This window comes from Strigops habroptila, chromosome 6, assembly GCF_004027225.2.
Source record: "Strigops habroptila isolate Jane chromosome 6, bStrHab1.2.pri, whole genome shotgun sequence".
NCBI lineage: Eukaryota > Metazoa > Chordata > Aves > Psittaciformes > Psittacidae > Strigops > Strigops habroptila.
In genome coordinates this window covers 63,120,762-63,136,916 of record NC_044282.2, presented here as the reverse complement: position 1 = coordinate 63,136,916, position 16,155 = coordinate 63,120,762, and the positions used below count along the sequence as shown (strand labels likewise).

At 58.8% G+C, this 16,155-nt stretch overlaps 1 protein-coding gene across 7 annotated transcripts in view; it reads right to left on the bottom strand.

The window, feature by feature from the left end:
- DNMT3A (DNA methyltransferase 3 alpha) overlaps positions 1-16,155 on the bottom strand; it is a 48,695-nt gene that overhangs the window by 17,710 nt on the left and 14,830 nt on the right. For 4 of the 7 annotated variants that reach the window (XM_030491196.1, XM_030491200.1, XM_030491198.1 and 1 more), the window contains 3 exons: positions 4,801-5,140; positions 899-945; positions 77-223 (listed from right to left, as the gene is read on the bottom strand). In XM_030491196.1, coding sequence (XP_030347056.1) covers positions 77-223; positions 899-945; positions 4,801-5,140 — 534 coding nt within the window. Of the gene's footprint in view, positions 1-76; positions 224-898; positions 946-4,800; positions 5,141-14,203; positions 14,254-16,155 lie in introns of those variants that run through there. The other 3 variants (XM_030491199.1, XM_032920027.1, XM_030491202.1) reach the window with 2 other exon arrangements.

Sequence of the window (16,155 nt, the reverse complement as noted above, 5' to 3'; positions counted from 1 at the left end):
CCCACCCCGTCCTGGCATTGCCACTGCGCTGTGGTGCCCCTCTCCCTGACCACTGTGGTGCCATCTGGATCCTCACCTCCCTCTTCCAGCGGGCCAGCCACTCGTCTCGCTTCCTCTTGCTGATGTAGTAGGGGTCCCCAGCCTGGAAGGTGTGCCGCTGCATGGGCCGCTGCCGCAGGCTCGACTCCCAGCCCAGCCCGCCACGGAGTCGCCCGCGGGAGCCCTGCCAATGGAGGGAGAGAGAGGAGGCTGAAGGCTGCGGCTCCAGTGCTGCTGTGGCACCGGGGATGGCAGTGTGACAGAAGCCATGGCCTGGGACAGGCAGGGCTCTGGGGGGGATGGAGTGGAGCTGCTTGGGGGGGCTGGAGGTAGGCACCCTGCTTGTGCATGCTGGGATGGGCTGGGGGAGATGGGCATGGGGGGGACTGGGTGCACACACATAGACATGCTCTGGCCCACATCTACACCAGGACCTGGATGCACAAGAGCCAGGCACTATTCTGGGGCTGGCTGCACTTCAGTGGGCACTGCCAGCACTATCCCAGTCACGGATCTGCCCCAGGCTGACATGCTCTGCCCTGGCACCCAGGGGTGGTGTGGGGTCAGCCCGGGCAAGCACTGTCCCTTGGGCAAGGTGGATGGAGGGGGGTTCACTGGCCTGGCCATAGCTCAGTGCTGCCTGGTCCCCAACACAGAGGCCAGCACTGTGTCAGGGTGAAGGAGCCCAGGGCCCCCATTCCACTGGAGACCCCATCCCTGCTACTCCCCAGTGGTCCCTGTTGGGCCAGGGAGTGTCAGTTCCTGTGGTCCGGTGTGTTGTGCTGGCTGGTGGGCTGCAGGGCTGTGCCCGTCTCCTGTGGGTGCCTCAGTGTAGCCCCCAGTGGGGGTACATACTTGCCTCCATTTTCAGGGTGTCGAAGTTGTTTTCTTCCTTCTCTTCCTTGCCTGCACACAGAACAGAGAGCAGCCATCACCTCGGTCCCATGGCACAGGGCCCCCCGGACCCCTGCAGGGGAGAAGGGGGCCTACCTGGGACCCCCAAACCTGGCTGAGGGCCAGCCCTGGGCCCTGGAAGGGCACTCATCACTGCTGTGCGAGGCCTGGGCTGTGTTCCCTGGAGGATGCTGACTGCTGGGATGTGAGCTGGCTGCTCCTGTGCCCCCTCCCTGCACCCTCATTTGGGTGATTTTGGGGGGGTCCGGGTGAGCAGCTCCTGCTGGGGCCAGGGCCGGGGCAGGCAAGGGAAGCACGTGAAGCCCCGATGGCTTCCTGTGCTATCGGCACATCTCACGCGCTGCAGGTACGTGCTGAGACACTACCAGGAAAGTGGCTAAAAATAACCCGACCGTTTCTGGGGTTGTAAACCTCCAAGCACACCGAGCTGCCGGGCCAGAGCGTGGGGTGCACCCACCCTCCCGTGCCTCACTGTGGGCAATGCTGGGTCCCTGCGCCAGGTGAGCACATCCGTGCTTCACCCAGCTGCTGGGCACCAGCTGCCCCAGCAGAGCTGGGCTGCAGGGGAGGACCTCAGTGGCCCCTCGCCGGCTGAACACACACTCTGCTTTGTTGCAGGGTACGATGTCCCCGGGTCATTAGGCTGCAGCCCCCCCAGATGCCCACCCAGCCCTGTGTGACACTCAGATAGTCCCTTGCAGCTGGCACATGGGGACCCAATCCCTCTGCAGCAGCCAGCGTCCCCCTAGAAGCAGCATGGCCCAAGCAGGAGAGCAGCCAAGAGCGCTGCTCTGAGTGCCAGGGAACAGCAGGGGACACTGGGGGACAGAAGCTTTCTGTCTGTGTGCTGGGGTTAGGAGTGTGCACGTGCCCTGGGGGTGCCTAGGCAACATGTCCTCTCGGTCCTGTCCACAGGCATGGGGATCTCAGGTAGGGAAACTAAGGCACAGACCCCTGGCCTTGGCTCCTGCCCATCCTAGTGCCCTGCAGCAGCACCATGCCCTGTGCTCTCTGCTGTGGTGATGGGCCAGGATGCAGAATTACCAACCAATGGCAGGATCCTGCACAAGACCTTCCTTCACTGGGGATTTTGGCAGGGAAGGGACAAGGGGGACACCAAAGGGGCGCAGAGCTGATGGAGCAGCTGGTAAGTTGGCTTGGGCAGTGCTGGAAGAGCAGATCCTCGGCCCCCTGCTAGGTCAGAGGGGCAGTGAGAGGTGAAAAGCCAGTCTGCAAAGAGAAGGAACTAGCGATGGATGCAGGAGTGTGGGATGAGGGGCAGAAGGGTGCTTGGGGGAGCACTTGGGCCAGCCAGGCACGAGGCAGTGGAGCTGAAGGCCCAAGAAGCAGAGAGGATCTGGGAGAAGCCACCAAGGTGACGATGCACAGACATGGCTGAAGTGCTGGAAATGGATTCTAGGGAAGGAAGTGAGCTCCCAGAAGCTGTCATGGCTCCCCCAGTCAGTCTCTGGGTACCACTGGTATTGCTTCAACACCATCACCAGGGCACTCGCCCCATGCCCAGTGAAGGAGCCTTGGGCAGCTCCAGGGCAGGCAGTGCACAGCTGCAGATACTAGTTGTGTTTGCAGGAAAGCACTGGAGAAGAGACGAGGGCAGGGAAGAGCCTCCAGATGACTGGAAAGTGCCTGCCTGGCAGGAATGCAGGCAGCTGCTGCTCTGCCTTCACAGTGAGAAGAGCAGCAGGAGGAGCACTGTGCACAAGGGCCCCATGGGCAGGTCATGTCAAACGGCTCTGTAATGCTGAAGGGAAAGGGCTGAACACCAGTCCAAGGCTGGAAGGTAAAGCCTGACCTGCTCACAGTACCCATGGTCATGGTACCCATGCTCACGCACTATGCTTATATTCCCACTGGTACTTGCTGCTGCCGGTCTCTACATCCAGAGCTCTGTCACACTTGGGAGCTGGCAGCAGGGCACCCCTGGGGCTGTCTCCACCCCATTCTACACTGGTCCCCACATCAGGGGGCTCAGCCTGTCTGGTCCCGCTCCCTTCAGCCACTGCGGTCAGCATGGCGCCAGGGCTGCACCACAACCCATGCCTGACTGCAGTATGCCCAGCACAGCAAGCTCCCCGCAACTGCCTATACCATGCTGCCAGCTATGGCTTCTCTGCTCCCTCAGCTGCCTGCTCAGTGCCTCGTGACTGCAGCAGCATCTGCATCACTCGTCTCCATCCCCAGCCCTGCCTCACCCGCCTTCAGCCAGCCCCTCCTTGCTTGTCTCCATTCCTCCTTCAGCATGGCCGGCAGGAGGTCTCTGTGCTGAGCCGGGTTGAGAAACCCCCGAGAGCCAGAGGCTGGTGCTTGTCATTCTCACCCTGTTCCTGCTCCACAGTACCCTGTGATGACAGTGTTGTGACACCCCAGCTCCTGTCCCCAGCTCTCTGTCCATCCCCTGCTGTGGGGACAGCATGGTCCCCATCCCAGCTCATAGAATCACAGACTGGTTTAGGTTAGAAGGGGCCTTAAAGCTCATCCAGTTCCACCCCCGTGCCACAGGCAAGGACACCTTCCACTAGACCAGGTTGCTCCAAGCCCCGTCCAACCTGGCCTTGAACACCACCAGGGATGGGGCAGCCACAGCTTCTTGGGAGGACCTGTGCCAGGGCCTCATGGCTCATGGCTGGTCCAAGCTGCCCCATCCCACTGCTTGGCACCTCCTGGCCAAGAGGGATGGTGGCAGCAGGGGCACAGGCCAGTGTGTGCCTGAAGGACAGCCAGGGCCAGTGCTGGGCTCCCCCACGGCCTGCACTGGAGCCAGGCATCCCTTTCTGGCTGCAGAGAGCAGAGCCACTCCTGCCTTTGAGCAGCCATGGCCAGGGAGGGTGAGCAGCAGCTCTGCCAGGGCTGGGAGCCAGCGACAGACACCGCAAAGCCCCAGGGAGCCAGGTCCCCATGGGCCCCAGCAGGTAGCATGCCAGCCGCCCTCACATACATGACACACATATACATATACTCATCCCTTTCCTGCAGGTATTTACAGTCATGGATTCCATCCCCCAGAGCCTGCTCTGCTCCAGGCTGAGCCGTCCTGGCTCCCTCTGCCTTTCCTCACAACAGAGATGCTCCAGTCCCTCCAGCACCTTGGTTGCCTCTTGCTGGACTTTCTCCAGTCTGCCCATGTCCCTCTTGCACTGGGAAGCCCAGCACTGGGCCCAGCGCTCCTGAGTGGTTTCCTTAACCAGTGGGCAACACTCCTAACACAACCCAGGATGCCATTTTCCTTCACTGCACAAGAACCCGCTGCTGGCTCACGCTCAGCTTGGTGTCCACCGGGACCCACCAGGGCCTTTGCCAAGCTGCTACCTGGAGCAGCACCGGCACCAGCAGTGGCACCAGGACCATGGCACCAAAGCAGTGTGGCTGAGGACCACACCATGCACGCGCCTCCCACTCTGCCTGGCACACGCAGGGCTGCCATGCAAAGCGGCACAAGCACTGGTGCTGATCAGCATACTCCAGAGCAGGCGTGCATGCAGGAAGGGGCACCCGCACTGGCTGCATGGCAAGGTGAGGACCGACCTCCCCTCCTGCCCACCCTATTCCTGCTGGTGGGAGCAGAGCCTGATGGGAAGGGTAGTGTGACAGGACAAGCATGCGAGGGCAGCCCCCTGCTCTGATCTGCTGCTCCCACCCCGAATTCCAAGTGGCATGGAGGGGATCAGCCCTTCCTCCTCCAGCACTCCCCAGCCCAGGAGCCACCGCAGCCCGGACCCCTCCCGGTGATGGCATGCCGGGGGTCCCCGGAGGGCGCAGCAGGCACCGGTGGGACTGCAGGCAGAGCCGCAGCCCCATAGCGGGGAGCCCTCAACACTAAGGTCTTACTTTTCTCTGTGGCCTCCAGGAGTTTCCTCCTCCCGCGTTTCTTCTGGGGGTCGGAAGGGGCCAGCTCACCCTCATCGGCCGGGGCGTCCAGGCCCTCCTTGGGGGTGCAGCGGCCGTTCTCCAGCACCCGGCCCGTCTCGCCGTCTGGCAAGCTCTCCGTCTCGTCCTCCTCGGGGCGCCTGCCCTTGGGACTCGTGCCGCTCTCCACTGCACCCTTCCACTGGGCACCGTCCCCCTCCACGTCCCCGTTGGGCAGCGGCTCGGCGGGGCTGGCTTCTGGGCAGGGCGGGGGGCACTTGGGGACAGCTGCGGTGTCTTTGGGGGTGTCACTGCTTTCCACCTGTGGAGAAGGAGAGGGAAAGGACCTGCAATGGGTGCTGGCAGTGGGGGACATGGACCTGCTTGCACACCTGCCCATGCCCCCAGCCCTCATCCCACCATCACCAAACCCCATGGCAGGAGCCCCTGCACCACTTTGGGGTGGCCAGCCCCATTTGGACCCTGTCCCTGTCCCCATTCCCCTGTCCTGACCCTACTTCCCCACTGCAGACCTCACAGCACAAAGGGTATCTCTGGGACCACAGCCCAGAGACATGACTTCTACATCAGGGCACTGTCCCAGAGACTCATCTCCAGTGACAAAAGCACATTATGCCAAAAAGACCAAGTTCTACCTCCTGCACCTCAGGTATGCCAGGCTGCTGCTGCCTGCAGGGGCTGGCAACGTGCCCCGGGGTGGGACAGGGCTACAATGCCACCCTCAGGATCAGGACATGTGTCCATGGAACCCTTAGGTCATGGACATGTTGTCATGACACCATGAGGACCACTGCACAAGGCCATGGCACCCAAAGAGCCAGGATATGTGAATGTGAAATTATCCAGAACAGGACACGCTGCTGTGAGACCCTCAGGATAAGGACATGCTGCCATGGCACTGTCAGGACCAGGATACACTGCCATGGGACAAAAGGACCAGGACATGCTGCCATGGCACCCTCAGGACCAGGACACACAGCCATAGCACCATTAGGAACAGGACATGCTACAATGACATCCTCAGGAGCAGAACATGGTGGCACAACAGCTTTAGGACCTGGACACACAGCCACGACACCCTCAGGACCAGGACACATGGCCATCACATGCTGAGGACACTGGACATGCTGCCACGACACCCTCAGGACCAAGACACATGGCCGTGATGCTTTCAGCACTAGGACACACTGCCGTGGCACTCTCAGGACCAGGAGACACTGCCACAACATCCTGCAGATCAGGACATGCTGCAGCGAGAGATGACCATGACATATTCACGACCAGAACACAATGCTACAGCATTCTCAGGATGAAGACACATGGATGTGGCATCATCAGGACCAGGATATGCTGCCATGACACCCTCAGAACCAGGACACACTGCCATGGCACCTTCAGGTCCAGGATAGAAAATGGTGACACCCTCAGGACCAGCAAAGTGGTCATGACACCCTCAGGATAAGGACAAATGGCCAACGCAGGACATGGTGTCATGACACCCTCAGGACCAGAACATGGCGCAATGGTACCCCCAGGACTGCTGCCATGGCACCCTCAGGAGCAAATCATGTTGCAATGACACCCTCAGGTCCAGGACATGCTGTATTAACACTCTCAGGACAAGGACATACAGCCATGACACTCTCAGGACTAGGACAGGATGCCACAAAACCTTTAGGATCAGGAAATACTACCATAGCACCCTCAGGACCTGGACACAGTATCATGGCACCCGCAGGACCAGGACACACTGCCATGACACACTCGTGGCCAGGACACAATGGCATGGCACCCTCAGGATAAGGACATACAGCCACAGCACGTTCAGGACAAGGACACATTGCCTTGACACCTGCAAAAACAGCACATGGAGCCATGTCCTGGCTCCTCAAGACCAGGGCACACAACCAAAGCACCCTCAGGAATGAGAGTGCCTGGTGCCTGGTGCCTGGTGCCTTCAGAAACAGGACACCATGCCATGCCACACAACCAGGAGCTGTCCCAGACTAGTCCCAGACTAACCAATGACATAGTCCTTTCCATACTTAAAGAGGACTTATAAAATGGGGACAGACTTTTAATGGGGCCTGTAGTGACAGGATTAGGGGGAATGGTTTTGAACTGAAAAAGGGTAGGGTTGGGTTGGATATGAGGAAGAAATTGTTTACACTGAGGATGGTGAGGCCCTGGCACAGGTTGCCCAGAGACGCTGTGGCTGCCCCATCCCTGGCAGTGTTCAAGGTCAGGTTGGACAGGGCTTGGAGCAACCTGGTCTAGTGGAGGTGTCCCTGCCTGCGGCAGGGGGGTTGGAACTAGATGAACTTTAAATCCTTTCCAATCCAAACCATTTAATGATTCTATGACATGACACTCACAGGAGCTGGACACACGGATGTGACACCCTTGGGACTAGGACACAACATCATGATACACTCATGAGCACGACACACTGCCACAGCACCTTCAGGACCAAGATACACTTCCATGGCATCCTCAGGACCAGGACATGAAGCCATGGCATCCTCAGGACCTGGACACATGAACATCAGAGAAGCATGATATCACAGAACGGAAAGGACCTTAAAGCTCATCTAGTTCCAACCCCCTGCCACGGGCAGGGACACCTTCCACTGGACCAGCTTGCTCCAAGCCCCTTCCAACCTGGCCTTGAACACTGCCAGGGACAGAGCAGCCACAGCTTCTCTGGGCAACCTGTGCCAGGGCCTCACCACCCTCATCATAAAATGTTTCCTCCACATGTCCAACCCAACGCTACCCCCATTCAGTTTAAAACCATTGCCCCTTTTCCTGCCACTGCAGGCCCTGGTGCAAAGCCTTTCTCCATCTTTCTAACAAGCCCCCTCTAAATATTGGAAAGCTGCAGTAAGGTCACCCCAGAAACAAGGGACACAACAGCATCGCACCCTCAGGATGAGGACACAAGGATATGACACCCTCAGGACCACGACACACTGACATGGCATTCTCAGGACCAGAACATGCTGCCATGACATCCTCAAGACCAGGACACATGGACATGACACTGTCAGGACAAGGACACAATGGCATGACACCCTCATGATGAGGACACACTGCTATGACACCTGCAAAAAATGACATGGTGTCATATCATAGAATCATTTAGGTTGGAAAAGAGCTTTAAGATCATCAAGTCCAACTATTAACCCAGCACTTCCAAGTCCACCACCAAACCATGTCCATCAGCACCACATCTACACATCTTTTAAATATCTCCAGGGATGGTGATTCAATCACAGCCCTGGGCAGCCTGTTCCAGTGCTTGACAACCATTTTGGGGAAGAAATTTCTCCTCATATCTAATCTAAACCTCCCCTGGCACAACTTGAGGCTGTTACCTCTTGTCCTATCACTTGTCACCTGGGAGAAGAGACTGACCACTACAACCTCTTTTCAAGTAGTTGTAGAGAGCGATAAGGTCCCCCCTGAGCCTTCTCTTCTCCAGACTAAACACCCCCAGGTCCCTCAACTGTTCCCCATCATGATTGTGCTCCAGACCCTTCTCCAGCTTCAGTGCCCTTCTCTGGACCTGCTCCAGCACCTCAATGTCTCTCTTGTAGTGAGGGGCCCAGAACTGAACACAGGATTCAAGGTGCAGCCTCATCAGTGCCGAGTACAGGGAGATGATCACTGCCCTGGCCCTGCTGGCCACACTATTGCTGATACAGGCCAGGATGCTGTTGGCCTTCTTGGCTGCCTGGGCACAAGCTGGCTCATGTTCAGCTTCGTCAGTCAGCACCCCCAGGTTCTTTTCTGCTGAGCAGCTTTCTAGCCACTCTTCCCAAGCCTGTAGTGTTCCATGGGGTTGTTGTGGCCCAAATGCAGTGCCCAGCATTGAGCCTCGTTGAACCTCACACGATTGACCACAGCCCATCAATCAACCTGTCCAGCTCCCTCTGCAGAACCTTCCGATCCTTCAGTTGATCCACACTCCCAGCCAACTTGGTGTCATAGAATCACAGAATAGTAAGGGTTGGAAAGGACCTTAAGATCATCTAGTTCCAAGCCCCCTGCCATGGGCAGGGACACCTCGCACTAAACCATGTTGCCCAAGGCTCTGTCCAACCTGGCCTTAAACACTGCCAGGGATGGAGTATCCACAACCTCCCTGAGCAACCCATTCCAGTGCTTCATCACCCTCACTGTAAAGAACTTCTGCCTTATATCCAATCTAAACTTCGCCTGTTTAAGTTTGAAGCCATTACTCCTTGTCCTACCACTACAGTCCCTAAGGAAGAGTCCGTCCCCAGCATCCTTATAGACCCCCTTCAGATACTGGAAGGCTGCTATGAGGTCTCCATGCAGCTTCTCTTCTCCAGGCTGAACAGCCCCAACTCTCTCAGCCTGTCTTCATACGGGAGGTGCTCCAGCCCCCTTATCATCCTCATGGCCCTCCTCTGGACTTGCTCCAACAGCTCCGTGTCCTTTTTATGTTGAGGACACCAGAACTGTACGCAGTACTCCAAGTGGGGTCTCACAAGAGCAGAGTAGAGGGGCAGGATCACCTCCTTCGACCTGCTGGTCATGCCGCTTTTGATGCAGCCCAGGATACGGTTGGCTTTCTGGGCTGCGAGCGCACACTGCCGGCTCATGTCAAGCTTCTCGTCAACCAACACCCCCAAGTCCTTCTCCACAGGGCTGCTCTGAATGTCTTCTCCGCCCAACCTGTAGCTAGGCCTGGGATTGCCCCGATCCAGGTGTAAGACCTTACACTTGGCTTGGTTAAACTTCATAAGGTTGGCATCGGCCCACCTCACAAGCATGTCAAAGTCCCTCTGGATGGCATCCCTTCCCTCCAGCATATCAACCGAACCACACAGCTTGGGGTCGTCGGCAAACTTGCTGAGGGTGCACTGAATCCCACTGTCCATGTCGCCGACAAAGATGTTGAACAGGACCGGTCCCAACACCGACCCCTGAGGGACACCACTCGTTACTGTTTTCCAACTGGACATCGAGCCGTTTACCACAACTCTTTGCATGCGGCCATCGACCCAGTTCTTTATCCACTGAGTGGTCCACCTATCAAATTGATGTCTCACCATCGAGAAACTTACTGAGGGTGCACTTGATCCCCTTGCCCAGACTATTGATAAAGACATTAAACAGAACTGGCCCCAACACTGACCACTGGGGAACACCACTTATGACCAGTCACCGACTGGGTTTAACTCCTTCCACCACAACTCTTGAGTGAAGAGGGTCCAGCCCTGAGTGGTCCAGCCATCCAGCCAGTTTTTTACCCAGCGAAGAGTACACCCATCCAAACCATGAGCAGCCAGTTTCTCCAGGAGAATGCTGTGGGAAACAGTGTCAAAAGCTTTACTAAAGTCCAGGTAGACAATATCCACAGCCTTTCCCTCATCCACTGAGCGGTCACCTTGTCATAGAAGGAGATCGGGTTAGTCAAGCAGGACTTGACTCTCACAAACCCATGCTGACTGGGCCTGGTCGCTTGGTTGTCCTGTATGTGCCATGGCGTCCTCAGGATCTGGAAACACAGCCACAGCACCCTCAGGACCAAGATACACAGCCATGACACCTTCAGGACCGGAACACAGTATCACGTCACCCTCAGGAGCGGGACACAATGCCTTGAAACCCTCAGGAGCTGGACATGCTGTCATGGAGTTCTCAGAACAAGGACACACAGCGCCAACATCCATATGAAAAGGAAAACAATGCCATGACACCCTCAGGACTAGGACATGGTGCCATGAGATCCTCAGGAGCAGGACATAATGCCATGAAAACCTCAGGACAATGACACGTGAAAATGACATCTTGAGGAGCAAAATATATTGCTGTGGCAACTTCAGAAGGATGCAATGCCATGACAATTTCATGGTCAGGACCAGGACACATGGATGTGACATGCTGAGGACCAGGACACACAGATGTGGCACCCTGAGGACCAGGATACACTGCCACGGCACCCTCAGGAGCAAGATAAAATACCATGGCAACTTCAGGACCACGACATTCTACCACAGCAATCTCAGGACAACGACACACTTCCATGGCACCCTCAAGAGCAGGTTATGTTACATTAACACCCTCAAGACCATGACACAATGATACGGCATCCTCAAGGCCTGGACAGAGGGACATGATACCCACAGGACCAGGACAGAAGTAAGTGACACCATGAGGACCTGGATAATCTGTCATGGTAGCTTTAGGACCAGGACATGCTTCCATGACACCCTAAGAAACAAGATACATTGCCATTACATCCTCTGCACCAGGACACAACGCCATGACACCCTCTGGAAAAGGACACACATCCATGGCATCCTCAGGACCAAAACACAAATATGTGACACCATGAGGACCCGAAGACACTGTCACATGCAACTTCAGAACCACAACATGCTGCCATGACACCCTAAGGAATAGGACTCCCATGACATCCTCTGCACCAGTACACAATGCCATGTCACCCTCAGGAAAGAGAAGACACATCCATGGCATCCTCAGGACCAAGACACAAGGATGTGACACCAAGAAGACATGGACACAATGCTGGGACACTTTCAGGACCAGGACAAACTGCCATGTTGCCCCAAGGACCAAGGTGACACCATGAGGACTAGGCAATGGAGCCATGACACTCCCAGGACCAGAACAAAAGTCCATGGCACCCTCAGGACCATGACACAATTCATGGCACCTCTAGGTCCAGAAAAAGTGGTCAAGACACCCTCAGGGCCCAGACACACCTCCATGGCACACTCAGGACCAGGACTCATTGCCATGACATCCTGAGGAGCAGGTCATGTTGCAATGAACACCCTCAGGGCCAGGACACAACACCATGACACCCTCAGGACAAAGACACGAGGACATGACACCACGAGGACCTGGATACACTACCAAGACACCTTCAGAACCACAACATAATGCCATGTCAGCCTCAGGACCAAGACAAATGGAGGTGACACCATGAGGACCTGAATACAACACCATGGCATTCTTAGGACCAAGACACAAGGAAACGACGCCATGAGGACCTTGATACACTACCATGACACCTTAAGGACCTGGACAAGTGACCACGAAACCCTGAGGACCAAGACACACCACCATGATGCCCTTAAGACCTGGTCGCAACTTCATGTCACCCTCAGGACCAAGACAAATGGAGATGACACCATGAGGACCAGGACAATGCCACGGCACCTTCGGGACCAGGACAAGAGGGCAGAGAACCTTCAGGGCCAGGACACGATGACACAATGCCCACTGGTGTGTGATACATGGCCATGACAGCCTCAGATCAGGACATGGTGCCATGGTACTCTCCAGATGACGACATGCTGGGATGTCACGCAGCTGTCCCAGCCCCCATGTCAGTGAGGACATTCCCAGTGCAGGAGGGACACTAGAGCTGCCCATCCTGCCTGGCTTGCCTGTGCTGAAGCGCTGCAGTGTGGTGCCAGCGTTGGGACCCCTCATTCCCATGGGGTCAGCAGCAGGAACATGGAATGGCTGGTGCACGTGTGCACACGTGCAAGACAGGTGGATCCAGGGACTGCATGATGACAGGCAGAGCTGGACACTGCAGCGTATGCATGTAACAGGAAGGGACAGGGCATATGATAACCACAGCAGGGACAGCCCATGACAGGTGCTTGTGGGTGTTGCTACGTGTGTTTTCGCAACAGGCAGAGACAGTGTGTGACATCTATGTGTGTGACAGGCAGAGCCAGGCCGTGTGACATGTGTGCAGATGCGTGTCCAAGTGTGACACACAAAAACATGGCCTATAGCGAGCGTGAGAGTGGGAAGGAGTGTGACGGGCACAGCTGGAGCACACGCATGTGTCAGATGGGCAAGACCAACACCCGCAGGCAGGTGTGCATTTGCGACAGGCGGTGCCAGCACCCGCAGGAAACGTGCAGCTGGCCCCGGCTCATGAGTGCAGCGACAGAGCGGCGAGTGTGTGTGAGTGTGAGACACGGGGGAGGACTGTCTGTGCCAGCACTCACCAACGTGCCCGGCCCGCTTGTGTGCCCGCGAGACACACGGCAACGATGTGAATGCAGAGACAGTGGTGCTGAGCACGTTAGCAAGGCTGAGGAGCTGGGAATGGCATCACTGGTCCCCTGCTATACGGCCAGCCCCAGGCATGGCACAGCATAGCATGGCACAGCACACCACAGCGGGAGCAAAGTGAGAGCGAGAGGAGCAGCCCGGCTCAGCGGTTTCCGTGGCAAAGGAGAGTGAAAGTGCTGCTGCGTCACTGCAACAGTGAGGCACGGCGCAGCCATGGCAGGGTGGGCTCTGCCTGTGCTGCTCAACCAGACCCTGGTCATCCCCACTGCCACAGCACTTGGGAGCACTCCATCCCCTCCTGGGTGTGCACCCTGGGGGTGCTGGCGCACTCTATGCCAGGGCATGGGAGGTCCTGTCCCTGGCACTCAGCCCTTGCCAGCATGGCACAGTGGAGCTGTTCAGGCACCAGCCTCCCTGGAGACTCCCCCATACACTGCTCACAGGCGTGGGGTGCCCACCCCAGGCTCACCCTCACAGACAGACACCGACAAAGGGCTGCCACTGCCACCAGAGCCAGGAGCTGAGGAGACACCTGGGCCCGTTTCCCAAGCCCTGCACTTGCCTTCCCATCCTTGACCCCCTGGACACACAGCAGGGGCTTTGCAAGAATCTGGGAGCATCGGGGGCTTCACGGGATGCCAGGGATGGGGGGAGAGGCCACAGGTTTGCTCCCAGCCCGGCTGTGCCAGGCCCTGCCTGGCCAAGGCACACTGGCTTGCACAGGGAGAGCAGGCAAGCCCTGTCTGTGCCCTGCCTGAGCTGGAGCAGGGCCCCCCAGCTCAGCAGCAGCGATACCAGGAAATGGGACCAAGCAGCCCACCAGCACCTTCCCTGCACTGTTGCCCACCCCTACTCTGCCCTAGCCCTCCCAGTGGCGCAGGAGGGTGTGGGGACCTGTGGCGTGGGGCTGGCATGGTGCCGGGGTGGCACAGAGGGGAGCCGACTGCAGGGACCCTCCTGCCCGTCCCCAGCAAACTACATGTCCCAGGATGCACCGTATGGTGGCAGGGTGCCAGGGAGCAAATGCCGAGCAGCCAGCCAGGCTTGGCGTGAGCCTGGGTGCCCGCCATGCTGCCCACCCTCCCCTGCCCCAAGGACACCGGGAAGGGGATGCCGAGGCCGAGGTGTGGGGCAGGAGCTTGGGTTGAGGGGAGCAGGTGACAGAGGGGGCTTTGCTCCCCAGGGCTCCCAGATCCGCGTCGCCGCTGCCGTAGGAGCCCCCTCCCCAGGCGTGCCCGGCAGGCGGTGGGTCGCGTGTGCCGCTTACCATGGCGCATCCCCTCCGGCTGGCGCGCAGACCCCCGTCCGGCTGCCGCCCGCCCGTGCGCAGGCGCCTGCCTCCTCCCCGCGCTGGCGGCGGCGGCCCCGCGGCGGCGGGCGCTTCCTGCTCGGTACGGCCGCCCCGGCTCGCTGGCAGAGTCACTTCCTCCGCTCGCTCGCTGGCCCCAGGCCGGCGGGTGGGGGCTGTCGTGCAGAGGGGCAGCGACCAGAGCCGGGGAAAATAGGGACGAGCTGCTCCACAGCCCGCAGTTGGGAAAGGGGTCAGCGAGGTGGAGGCGGGGGGGGTGTTAGGGGCCGGAGGGACCCTTGCAGAGTGTCCAGCAGCACTGGTGGGGAGCCAAGGCTGTGCCAGTGCAATGCTAGACACAGGGAACCACTCTCAAATGCTCTCCCGCTGTACCGAGCCTGCACCGTGCAGCCCTCCCCGGAGCCTGGTTGGCCCAGTTCCCACCCAGGGACAGTGCAGCCGTATCACTTGTACCACGGATCTGCACACACCAGGCCAGGGTACATGACACGCCCATGCGTCAGGGACACGCGAGCCACCGCCACCAGTCGCAGAGGTGCCTGGTGGCCTCTCCCTGCGCCAGACAGCCTCCAGGCAGCAAAGCCTGGTTCCCGGGGAGGGCACAGCTCAACTAAGCAGACACCATTGCCATCAGGAGTGTGGAGGTGCCGTGCCAGGCTGCTGCGTGGGAGCTCCTGGCTGTGAGCAAGGGCATGCTTAAGGCGATGGAGGCTGAAGGACAGACCTTGGCATGCCTGGCTGATGGGATACTGCACCCTGGGAAGCCTGGACACTGACTGCAGTGATGGGACAGGCTGCGGGGACGCTGTGCTGTAACGGAGGGAGCTGGCACCGTCGGTGAGATGGATGCCAGAGAGCAAAGTCCCTGGCTGTTGGAGGGGAGGAAGCTGCCAGTGCCACCGTGCCTGCGCCTGGGCCTCACACTGGCTCTGGAAGTGACTATGGCGCACGCTCTGCCTGTGTCCGACTGTGCGTGTGCACCACCAGTGCCCCAACCACCCCGGCTTGGTGCGGCTGGCGTTTCAGGGCAGGACGAGCTGCCAGAACTGGCTTGGACGGTGATGGGGCAGCCCGAAGTAAAGAGGATGGAGGGAGACTTGGGGCAAACCGAAGCAGGGCTACACCCCGGTGCTCCCTCCCAGGGGCTGTAGCTGACAGGACAAGCAAAGTCCATCCCATGTTCCTCATGGGAACAAGCTGGGGTCTCCATCCCCACAGCAGACGTCATGCCAAGTGTAAAGGGATATGCTTCCCACTGCATCCCGCCTGTCCCCTGCACGCCAGCATTCCCCAGCTCCCAGCCTGCACTGAGCCTGTGACAGGGGCCCAGCTGCTCCCAGCCCCATTCCAGCCTCCTGCTTGGGGCTGCATCCTGGACACCATGCTGAAAACAATCGCAGGGGCTGTGTGGGCTTCCCGGGAGGAAATGGGAAGGCCGGCAATGTGCTCCGGATTAGGCGGCTGCGGAGGCTGGCGGAGGCACGGCTGCAGGGGGCTCAGCCCAATCCCCCAAAAGGACGAGGTCCGGGGGGCCACACAGGCATCAGGAGCATGGTGGCATGCACTCCCCTCGGGGCTGTGAGGCCATGGCAGTGACACTGGGACTAACCATGACCAGCAGCCCTGGGGCTGGGGAGGGCCACTCTGCTGGGACCACGCGCTCCCCACTCCACGTTAGGGCCATGGCTGAGCGGAGCACACAGGGGCTGCCATGGGCCTGCTCTAGCCCTGCTCTTGGTAGCCCCTTCCCACCAGCATGGCAGCTCCTTGCCCACCATGTGTTCAGGAAATGGGTGTCATTGTGTGTCTGCCATGACACCCACTCAGCCCCAGCTCCCTGCCTGCGGCGTGGGGCTCCCCAGGCCCCGCCATGCTGGCAGACAATGCCAGGAAGATGCGCCGGGTCACAG